Source organism: Molothrus aeneus, chromosome 4 (genome assembly GCF_037042795.1).
Source record: "Molothrus aeneus isolate 106 chromosome 4, BPBGC_Maene_1.0, whole genome shotgun sequence".
Lineage (NCBI taxonomy): Eukaryota > Metazoa > Chordata > Aves > Passeriformes > Icteridae > Molothrus > Molothrus aeneus.
In genome coordinates, this window is record NC_089649.1 from 47830007 (window position 1) to 47842120 (window position 12114).

The 12114-nt window shown below is 36.1% G+C and overlaps 1 protein-coding gene across 1 annotated transcript in view; it reads left to right on the top strand.

The window, feature by feature from the left end:
• NFXL1 (nuclear transcription factor, X-box binding like 1) overlaps positions 1–12114 on the top strand; it is a 45708-nt gene that overhangs the window by 7788 nt on the left and 25806 nt on the right. Inside the window, exons 9-15 of the mRNA XM_066548455.1 lie at positions 151–275; positions 1094–1216; positions 2518–2608; positions 6237–6357; positions 6988–7144; positions 7842–7933; positions 8394–8415. Coding sequence (XP_066404552.1) covers positions 151–275; positions 1094–1216; positions 2518–2608; positions 6237–6357; positions 6988–7144; positions 7842–7933; positions 8394–8415 — 731 coding nt within the window. The remainder of the gene's footprint in view (positions 1–150; positions 276–1093; positions 1217–2517; positions 2609–6236; positions 6358–6987; positions 7145–7841; positions 7934–8393; positions 8416–12114) is intronic.

A 12114-nucleotide genomic window follows, 5' to 3' on the forward strand; every position in this document is an offset into this window, starting at 1 on the left:
TGAATAACTAAGTAAATCTAAGGAAGCTTTTAAAAAAACTTTTAAAAGACAACTGTCATTTGAACGTACTGTACATTGTATTTTTTCCTAAATATTTTGTCTTTTTTTTGTTCCCTAAATGTTTATTTGTACTTTTCTCTCTTCATCTAGAGTTTACATTGCCTTGTACAGAAGATGTGCCCACCTGTGGTGATAGTTGTGACAAAGTTCTGGAATGTGGAATCCATAAATGTTCACAGCGCTGTCATCGGGGTCCCTGTGAAATATGCAGACAGGTTAGTCTTACTTTGTCCAGTTCACATTTTGTTTGGGCTCTTCAACTATGTGCTTGGAACCATGCAAGTCACCTAAGGAAAATGAAATCATATATACCACAAAATCTGTCACTTTATTTATTAAAAGCAATATGTTCTTTCATTACTCCCCTCCCACCCCAACACAACTGAGTTAGTTGTTGAGCACTGTATTGAGTTGAGCCTGCACCTTTGGATGAGTGTGTTGCTTTAGCTTGGTTTTGTTTGTTTTTTTGGTTTTTTTTAATTATTATGCCCTAAAAGACAATTTTCCCCCCATCTTTTCTAGCTTCTTTCTGGCTTTATCTTTCTATGATATTCCTCCATTAGTGAGATGGAAGGTGGTATAACATAACACTATTTTCTTCTGTAAGAGAATTAACAATAAGAAATTTACTGTGCTCTAGATATCTCTGGAGCTTCTGTGGTCTGGCCTCCAAAGCTATTGCTCTGTCAGGTCTCAGCTGTCTCTTCCTGAACCAGCTTTGGCTACAAAGTCTAGGTGATAGTAATCAACACATGACAGCCATGATGAAGGTCAGATAATACTGCTCATCTTCTTAAGTTATCTGTATACACTAGAGGTGAATCTACTTTCATGTGCAGGAGAGGTACATTTCTGTATGAATTTGTTATGCAGTTGCACTTATCATCTTGCAGGACACACTTGCCTTGTGTATGCAGTGTTCTGGCAAGTTCCTTGAACTTTCCTTTACAGATAGTAGTAGAACATTCTATTTTCCTTTTTTTTCTTCTTATATGAAAAACACTCTGCTTTTCCTGCCTGTCCTGGTGCCCAGGAGGTTGAAAAGCAGTGTCGCTGTGGGAAGCACACCAAGCGCATGCCGTGCCATAAGCCATATCTGTGTGAAACCAAGTGCACTAAAATCCGCGACTGTCAGAAGCACCAGTGCCGCAGGAAGGTAAGAGCCCAGAGATGATCTGTCTCAAACGCCTTGTTTAGCTGACTTGTGAAAAAAGTCTAGATAAAATCACATCAACTTGTTGCTCCGCCTCATGTTACTGTGTAGCAAGAGGAGTTTTCTTCTATGTCACTGAAACTAGTTTTCAATGTACTAGAATTCTCTGAAAAGGATGACATCTAGTAACACTCACTGGCCTTATAAGCAGGGAGGGGATTTTAACAACTCTATAGTTCCTGAAGGCAGTTTTGCTGTCAGATTCTTGAGTAGTCACTGATGCTTTATGCTTTCGGCAGCAGTTAATTCAATTTATTTCCCGGCTTTGTAGGAAGAGCTGGGAAACACTTCAAATTTTGTCAGGGACACACTCTTTATTTTTCACAGCCCAGCATTCCATCTCATGTGCACAGCAGTGCAAGCAGCAGTGGTCTGACAGTTGGGAATTAGAGATTTGTTTTACTTCTTATTTGAAGTCAAAAGTATCAGAAGTATCTTTTTAGTCTATTCACTCAAGAGAGCCTGAAAGTTGCCTCTTATTTTTGAATTTATACTTTGTGAAAGTTGGACTACTTAGCACAAATAGGCATGAAAAAATACAGTTTTACTCTTAAGTATTTTTGAATATTATTGTTGTAGTAAATTTATTTTATGTGAAAAGATTACAAAACAAGTAAATGCAATGTTGACACCTCCATGGTGGAAAATACAGGTTTCTTGTTGGAAGGAGGGTGCTTTTCAAGTTAATAGAAAAGATGATGTTCTCTCCTGATACGACATCCACTATTGTGATGGTTTTATGAAATGTTTTGATTCTTTCAGGTTACTGATTTATTTAAGAATAGAAAATAGGTAACTGGTCTTGAAGTTATCTGCCTTTACTACAGAGGTAAAAGGTGTATTAAAAATGGTTAGACCTTCTTGTGCTGGGGACAATAGAACATAAAAGTGGAAGAAATTGCAGAATAATGAGGTGAACTGTTAGATGTCCTATCTTCTGAAATTATTTGTAGTTAAAATATTATAATATTTTGAGCTTTATGCTGTTTTGAAGCCCTCTGCCTTTTTAATGTATTGAAATGATGCATTCAAATGTGTGTTTTCTTGTTATTTCATAATAAGAATTTTTTTTAAAGCACTTTACAGGTAGCCTTTTTTCTGGAATGACTTTGAGGAAATTTGACTAAGTTGCACTGAGTTTTTTTTTAAATAAGTATTGAAAAATGAGATAGTAGAAGAGGGAAAGTGTACACCAAAAGTTTCTGCCTCCAGTTATTAGACTTCATGGGGTTTTTTTTTAATAGTGCTGTTCTGGAAACTGTCCACCTTGTGATCAAGTCTGCGGGCGGACTCTCGGCTGCAGAAATCACAAATGCCCTTCAGGCTGCCACAGAGGTAAGAACAGGTGAAGAATCCCTGTAGTGATGGAATATTGTTTATTTTTTGCCAAATTTCATGCTTGCATGACTGTGTGTAGTACTTAATGAATTCTCACCATTGTTGCATGTGGGCTTTTTGTGGGGGCAGTGTTTTTGAAAGTGCTGGTTAGAACTTAAGGACTTACATAGTGGCAACCTGAATTTTTATGTGGTGATTTTGCTTAATACTTTTCCTCTGAAAATGCTCCTGTCTCCTTTTCAATTGAGTAATACAAAAACCATGGCTTGACCTCCTTTTCTCAATAATTCTGTTCACTGAATATGCATAACAAAGTCCAAATGCGTACAAGAAATGACTGCTGCTGATTGAGTCTGGACAGTTTTAAAAAATCCTAGAATGCAACATGTGATACAAGTGGGCTTAAAATGAAAAAAAAATGATGGAATTTGAATATATATCTGTATCCTACTGGTAAAAGAAAATAAGAACTTGTTACTGACTGAGAAAGATAACAAAAAAGTTTGCTTCTGAATCCAGTGACCTTGGTTAGAAAGATGCTGGAAATGGGCAAAATTACCTGGCAGATTGCTTGGACATTTGCTTGGTAGGGGGTTAAATTGGAATGACTGGAAAATTGTCTGCCCTCTCAGCAATTTTCCCCATAGAAGCTGCTGCCCTGCTGAAACAGCAGCCAAGTAGCCTCTGTAATTTTCCTTAGTATTCTGAAGTATAAATTGCAATGACTCAGGAAATAAATCACAACTTGCTCAGCCAGTCTTCCTTCTGAAGCAGTGACTCTTAGGAGAAGAGGATAGGTAAATGTGGTAGTAGTACCTGTTAACTTGCTATTAAATCTGTCACCACAAACTAGTAGTTTGGTTTTTCTCTGTATACTGTGTCCCCTATTCTCTTTCCCTTCCCTTTCTTCTCCATCCCCTGTAGCTCTCTAAAATCTTGGAAATATGTAATTTTTTGTGAACTGTCAGAAGAAAACTGGTAACATTGCTTTTCCATGTTAGTTTGGTTGATAACTAAATTCTAGAATAAAATTCTGATTGGAAAACTAAAGAGCTTATGCTGTATTATGGGATAAGCTTTTATGTTGAATGATTGTATTTGGTGCTGCTGGCTAAAAGTGACAAAGATTTCTAGTAATTAACATGAAAACAATAAAGCAATGTCTTTAAGAAAACAAAAGTGATCCTGGAGAATGTAAATACAAATATATACACTTTGAAGAATAACTTATCAAAAGAACATAATTGTCTATTTACTCACTAAAGTTGCATATAATGAAGGTAATCACTAATGATACCAGATGATACATTTATTTTCTTTTCTAAATTCTGTTTTAACAAGATACAGTCTTGTACAGTTTGTAATATCTTCATAAATGTTTGAAAGTATTCCTAATAAAGGCAATTATTTTAATATAAAAATATTTATATTTTCTAATATAAAAATAAAGTATTAGGAAAGTATTCCTCATAAAGGCAATTATTTTAATATAAAAATATTTATATTTTCTAATATAAAAATAAAGTATTAGGAAAGTATTCCTCATAAAGGCAATTATTTTAATATAAAAATATTTATATATGTCTCTCCCGATATACCAATATTTTAATACCTACTCAAAGTTATTATTAATTATTTTATTTTTAGAATGTAATATCAGGTCAGCGTAATTTTCATATGAGCTGTCAGATTACAGTGACCACTGATATTAAAGGAAATAATGCCTCATAGGAAATAGCTTCCCAGATGGGGTCCTTTAAAAGGCACCAAATCTCAGAAATTTTGGAGTTTGGTGATAATAAACACTTGGCCTTTAGCAGGAGTCCCTGAAAAAAGGTAACTTAATCTATTCTGTTTGTGGTTTGGTTTTTTTTTTTCTTATCTTCTTTTCTGAAATATTTATTGTGCTTGCTGAAATTTGCAGTGTGTTGCCAGGGAATAGAAATGTTTTTCTTCCTACTGTAGTACGTTGTATCTCTTGATTTGAGAACAGTGTGCTCTCACCTTACCTTCAGACTCTCTGAATCTCTGATCTCTGCCTTTCTGTATTTTTGAGAATGTAGCCAGTTGTCTTCCTTAATGGGATATTTAAGTGAATTGTAGACATAGCCACTCCGGGCAGTATAGCTTTAGACCTTCAATTTATTTTGCAAAAGTAGCTGGACAAGCTTGAGAAGTGGGCCTTGGGAATCTCATGAGCTTTACCCATCAGGTACAAGCTGCTGCACCCTAGGGTTGGGGCAATCCCTGGTATCAACACAGACTGAGGGACGAACAGATCCAGAGCAGCCCTGCTGAGAGGGACTTGAGGGTGCTGTGAGAGGCTGGGCTTGACCCAGCCATGGGCACTCACAGCCCAGAGAGCCAAAGGTGTCCTGGGCTGCATCCAGAGCCCCGTGAGCAGCAGGAGAGGGAAGGGATTCTGCCCCTCTGCTCTGCTCTGCTCTGGTGAGACCTCAGTGGAACACTGCATCCAACTCTGGGGTCCCAGCACAGGAAGGACGTGGACCTATTGGAGAGAGTCCAGAGAAGGGCCACTGAGATGGTGAGAGGTATGGGCACCTCTCCTGTGAGGAAAGGGTGAGAGAATTGGGGTTGTTTAACCTGGAGAAGACTTGGCAGCCTTCCAGTCCCTAAGGCAACCTACAAGAAAGATGGAGGGGGACTTTTTACAAGGACAGGCAGTGGCAAGACAAGGGCGATTGGCTTTTAAGTGAAAAGAGAATATGTTTAGATTAGATATTAGGAAAAGATTTTTTTTACTCTGAGGGTGGTGAGGCATTGGAACTGGTTGCCCAGAGGATTTTTGGATGCTCCATCCCTGGCAGTGTTTTGAGGCAAGGTTGGGTGGGGCTTTGAGCAGTAGGGTTTAGTGAAGTGTGTCCCCGCCCATGGCAGAGGGGTTGGATCTAAATCATCTTTAAGATCTCTTCCAACTCAAATGATTCTATGTTTCTGTGCATGCTGAACACTATATTGTTATTTAATTTACTTTGCAAAATGAAGACTGTAGTGCTTCCATCCTTTTCTCTTCAGCAGCCTTTTGCCAGTGAGACATCTGCTTCTTGAAATGCTGCTTTTCAGATCCTGCTAACAAGTCAGAATTGATTAAAAATTTTTGCTGTAAATATCTTCAGTTGTTTTCTTTAAAACTTCAGATTGGAACATGATTAGTAAGCTAAAATCCCCTGTCTTTGCTTTTTTTAGAAGATTCATATTCTTGCTGTTAAATTACTCAATAATAAAACTTAGGAGTTGGCACTTGGTGAAGAAATGGTGTGGGAGAGTTATGAATTAAAACATAGATCTTTTACAGATACAGTTTTTAAAAATGCATCAGATTACTAACTATAGAGATGGAGGATGTTTTCAAGGAAGCATTCATTTTACATAGGCTGAACATGAATATCATACTAAAATCTGCAAAACTTTATTGTACCAGTTTTTCAGTGCCCCTTTTTGAATTTGGATGTAAGATGACATTTCTTCATAGGTATGTAAGACTGAAATACAAATTGAAAACATCTAGGTGTTGTGTGATCTAAATAACTGGGCTTCTTTTATAAATGTGATAAAGAGGTTATGTCTGACTTGCTTGTCACATTGTTAATATGTTTATTTTTAGGTAGTTGTAATCCATGTCCGGAGACTGTAGATGTGAAATGCAATTGTGGAAAAACTGTCATCAAAGTGCCCTGTGGCAGAGAGCGCACCATCAAACCTCCCAAGTGCAAGCAGCTGTGCAGGTCAGTATAGAAAGTGGGTCTGTTTCCTGTTCTTAAGTGGAGTTTAAAGTGTTCTTAAAGAAAGTGGTAAAATATACCTTGAAAGGCAAAATTTGTTCATTATCTGATTACAGTTATTACTTCTCAGTCTTCTGAATCCTTGACTATGCAGATGGAGGTTAGCAATACCTCTCTGACACAGAGGTTTCATGAGCAGCTTGCCTGCTTCATGGGGGAGGTTCTGTCTCACCAAGCTCTTCCAGTTCTATAGTCCAGCTCATTTCCTCAAGTCATCTCTGGTATGTTTTGAAGTACCTCATTGAGGCAGTTTATCTAGAAAACTATACTAGCAAAAGAAAAAGAATATTTTCTGCTGGGATGTAGCAAGATTATGTAGTGCAGAGTAGAATTAGGATTGAAACAGCTGTTTGAGTATGTAAACCCAACTTTGATTTTTAATTTTGCTTAGAATTCCTCTCTAATTGTATTGTAGTACTAACCACCTGCTGAAGGTGAGAAGTAAACTAAATCACAAAAAACACCAACAGTTTGTTCATTACTCAGTTCTTTGTATGTTGAACATTCTTGCCCAGTGACTGTAACTTTGTATTTCCTGCTGTCATATTGATTCATTCTTGGATTTTACTGTAGTCGGCCACCTACCTGTCACCATCCTACCCAGGAGAAACACTACTGTCATTTTGGGCGGTGCCCTCCGTGTCGCCAGCCCTGCCGGAAAACCTTAACCTGTGGCCATTTGTGCCCCGTTTCCTGCCACGATGAAGCACTTGTGAAGCAAACAGGCTCAGTAAGTAAACAGTGAAAAATGGTGCATTATTTGTGTTTGGAACAATGAGCATCAGTTTGACCTAAATCTTCTGTTTTGGGGCTTTTGGAGTTCAGAGTAAACACATAATCAAGCACAGAGGTAGGCATATTGCTCAGCATGATGCTAAGTGGTTCTAGCTCCTTTGCTGCAATCTAGGTAATTTTGTCACACATACTTGAATTGCTCAAAAGATAAGATTCTTGTTGGAGTTATATTAAAAACATTTAATTTCAGCTTTAAGCAATTGCTTTTAGCATAAGAACCAAAAAAAAATTTAAGTGTGGTATTTACAAAACCATCAAATTTTGCACAAGTTAGAGGTCAGAAATTGGCAGTTTTTAACATAACATGTGTTATGCACTGCATGATGGTAATTGAAATATTTTTACCTTTATTAACTGGTTAGAACTGTTTTACTGGTCTTTTTCATTTGGCTTGGTGCTTAATTTTTAGCACTAGGAGCCACAGGATTTAATTTTCCTATTCCTAACCAGGCTAAGGATAAAACTGTAATTTTTTTTGTCTATATGGGATGTGGAGATTTCCATTAGTAAAAAGCTAGTTAATAGAAAGTGAATTTCTTAGAATTGGAAAGGCTTTAGATTGTACATTTATTTATGGTCAGGCAGATAGTTCCATTTATGTTTTGTATTCAGCTGGTGTCTTTTGCTCTCAGCATCAGTCTGCAGGGCCTTGGGAACAGCCATCTGAGCCGGCCTTCATTCAGACTGCACTCCCGTGCCCTCCTTGTGAGGTTCCTATACCAGTGTAAGTAGTAAAATAAAAAAAAAGGCAAATTAAAAAGGGAGGTTTTATATGGAAGGTAATTATTTTGTGTCCAAGAAGTTATCAGGGATATTTTTTAAAAAATAACTCTTCTTCAGACTAGACCTCTGAAATAACTGAAAAATATGATGTATTAGTAGAGAAAAAGAAGATGCTATTTGGAACAAAAGCAGGTTACTTTCTAAAAAGTAACTGATTTCATATACAACTACAATTAATTTGCACATGAAACAAATTTTGAGGTTTTCATTATAAAACACAGCAATCCAAACAACTGTTGAAAAGGAGGAGGCACTGAGCTGCTATAGATGGGTGATTTTCTTAGTTTACACTTTTAAAAAATAGATTGCACTAATTTTTGTGTGAAAAGCACTCTCAATATTTGAAGTCCCCTAAACAAATATGCATTTTCTAAATCTCTGATTTTTTTATTTTTTAACAGGGAGTGTCTTGGACAGCATGAGGTGAGTCATGGAAACTGCCCTGTGAAGTGAAATATGGCAGTTATCTTACTTCGTAAGTCTGCAAAACAAAAGGCATTAAAAAAGAATAGTAGATTTTTAATACATATGTTTAAATTGATGGAGTACCTTAACATGACAGCTTACATATCAGAAGGTATTTAGTTCCCTTCTGAAGAATGTGTATCTATTTGACTTTGGGCAATTCTTGGACAGAAATTTTAACTCATGATTTATGTAGCTCCTTGTGTTTTCTTGCAGGTGTTTAAATTTTGTTTAAATGTTTTTCAGTGGTCTTCTTATGAAATATTTAGGCTTTTTTCCCCTCATTCTATAGTTAATATTCTCTCTGTCACACACTCTTGAGTTCTATGAACTGCTGTGTATATTTTAAAAGGATTAGGAATATAATGTCATACAGGAAAATTCTCATGTGACTTGGATCTAAGCACACATGGATGAAATCAGACAGTATAGTGGAAACTCCTTTAGTGTTAGTTAATAACTTATCTTTCTGGTGTGTAGCCTTCTCTAGTTCTAGATGGAGTTGCTGTCTGTTTTGGCTTACATGAGAAGGGAATCTAATTGATACTTGGTAGCTGTCATCATGATTCACAATAATTTCTAAAAGTTACGAAATGTAAGTCAAGTATTTTTTCTTGATTTCAGAAGATGATTGCTAAACTAATTTAAAAAAATGTTTTGCTGTTATGGCTTTGTCTACTGGTATGTCTGGTATGAATTCAGTGTCAAAGCCTGACTAACAATATTGTAAAAAAAACGAGGATCATTTAAGCAAGTAAAAAATGCTAGAAAATACTAAATACAAAAATATTGAAGATACCTTTTTTTTTTTCTTTGACCTTTATTTATAATGTCTTGATGTGTGTTGTAATGGTGCCTTGATTATATTTTGGTGACATCTTCAAATGTTGTTACCAGCGTCCATGTAGCTGCAGTCTGTTGGGGCAGCACGTTCCTAACCCATCCAGGCTGTGAATGCAGCTTTTCCATTGAGCTGTTTTGCAGCTTGATGGTTGCTGAAGAAAAGCCTGTCCTGAAAGTGGATGAAAAGATCAACAATGCTTGTCTGTTTGTTGCTGAAACAGATGGGCTTGCTTTGTTTTTCCACACTAAAACTTAACATGTAGATCAGCCAGTTTTTTTTTGAGTCAGTGACATGGTTTTTGATAGAACATACTGAATCTCACCCAAACTTCCATGAATTTATGTTAAACAAAATGCGAGCTGTGGTCAATAGACCCAGTCTGTAACGTGATCTAGACAATGTAAAAGGATTTAGTCCTGTTCAGATGTACATGACTGTAAAGTTTGTCCTTCCTCACAGCAGAAGGACAGTATTGCTACACTTAATAGAAAGAATAGTAACAATTACTACATACTTATTACTACTTGTTTCAGAATAATTAAAAAAAAAATTAATTCATTTTCTGTTGCATACTAGTCTTGGCAAAATCATCCAGTGGCTTTGGGTCATGTTTTCTATGTGGATTTGCATAGACAATAAGGACAAATCCCTGTGAGTCTACAGCTGACTTTAATTATTTTGATTTTTTGATGCTACATGGTACTCTAGATGAACTGTGACTTCTGTCAGCCCACAGAGGGCGATGCTGCCTTCCTACTGAAGTGCAACAGTTCCTCGAGTGAAATTGTCTCCTGTTTGAGATTTTGGTGGAAGTTATGGAAAAGAATGAGTCGTTAATATGTATACGAAGTGTATTTTGTTTGCAGTGGATTTTATGATCATTGTACATTTTTGTGTTGCTCTGAGATCTCTGGAAAGAAAAAAAACCATGTAGTGTCTGTTCACTGTTTTACAGCCACATTGGTTCCTAACAAATAATCTCAGCTCAAATTAATTTACTTTTGTTATTAAGAGAAAACATATGTATTTAGGAATGCTTCCCTCAGTAGAAGGGTCCAACTCCTGCGAGGGGTTTTTCACTAGGAAATGGGGACTGTTCACAAGTGACAAAAGTAGTAGCAATTTTCTTAAACTTTTGCTGTATGTAGGTGCTTATTGCTGTACTATGCTACTACTTATGTTGGACTATTGTTATACCTCCTATAATGGAAGAGATATAAAAAAAGAAAGAAACTAGGAATGAAGCAGGCTATAAAGTCTTCTTGTGTTTTATCAGGATGTGTGATGACAATGTGTAGAATAGAGAAGCAAACACCTTAGGACTTGTATAACAAGTAAATCTACTGTCTAATTTTTTAATATTTGGACAGTAGTTTTAATTTGTGTGGATATTGGAGTTGGTTGTTCATTGGGAAGGTTGTGCATGGGGTTGTTTTTTCTTTTTTTATTTCTCTTTGGTATTTAATTTAGGAAGTATTTTTAAGGAATTGATTTAGTTTGAGCTCTTACATGTTCTGGCATTTAGAACAAGCAATTTATCACTTAAGAACAAACTTAAAATTACTTTTCAGATGATGTAATTATATAAAATCTGTGCTTAGTGGAAGTATGATTCTACATGATGTTTAAGCTAAAAGAACATTTCTTTTAGCTGAAGTCGACAGCCTTCTCTTAAATAATTTTACATATATTTAGAAAAATAAATAACTTAGCATTCTTCCATTTGTAGGCTCTTAAAAGTAGCTTTCAATTTTGTCTCAGGTTGTGTGTGTCAGAAAAATCACCTATCCACAGTTGGTGTCATCCCAAAAAACAAATCTTGATGTTCTAATGTTTTTTTACTGTTATATACATTGGAATTTCATAGCAGTAGTACACATGTGCTGTTTTAACATCTTTTAAAATGAAGTTATTCTAAATCTTTTTTTATGGGAAACATACATTAAAGCTGAGACAAGGTAAATGATGACAAAGAAGGAAATCTTTACTGACTATGATATCAATTTATCTGCTGTGTGTGATTTTCTTCTAGTTGCTTCATTTCATTAAACGTTCTAGAGGAAGGAAAACGCTCTGGTTTTGCTTCCTTGTAAATATCTTGTATCAAGCTGGGCATATAATTGAAATTTCTTTCTTCTTGGGTGTATCTATTTTCTTTTGGTAGGAATTTAATGATATGTTTTAATATTCTGAGTGGGTTATAGTTCTGGTTTGTTCATAGGAGGAAGACCATTACTCTGCCTCTAGGTAAAAATTAATGTGAAACTTGATGACTATGTATGTATGGCTAAACACCTTATAAAGGTTTCCAGAATTTCCTTGCCCTGTCGCTTTCTGTTTTCATATTCTAATTGATTTATGTGTTAATCGCTTTTATGCATTTGGGAGATTTCCTGAAAAGCTTTTGAAAGTTGTCATGTGTTTTCCTTTCCTTTCCTTTCCTTTCCTTTCCTTTCCTTTCCTTTCCTTTCCTTTCCTTTCCTTTCCTTTCCTTTCCTTTCCTTTCCTTTCCTTTCCTTTCCTTTCCTTTCCTTTCCTTTCCTTTCCTTTCTTTCCTTTCCTTTCTTTCCTTTCCTTTCCTTTCCTTTCCTTTCCTTTCCTTTCCTTTCCTTTCCTTCCTTTCCTTTCCTTTCCTTTCCCTTTCCTTTCCTTTCCTTTCCTTTCCTTTCCTTTCCTTTCCTTTCCTTTCCTTCCTTTCCTTTCCTTTCCTTTCCTTTCCTTTCCTTTCCTTTCCTTTCCTTTCCTTTCCTTTCCTTTTTCCTTTCCTTTCCTTTCCTTTCCTTTTCCCTTTCCTTTCCTTTCCTTTCCTTTCC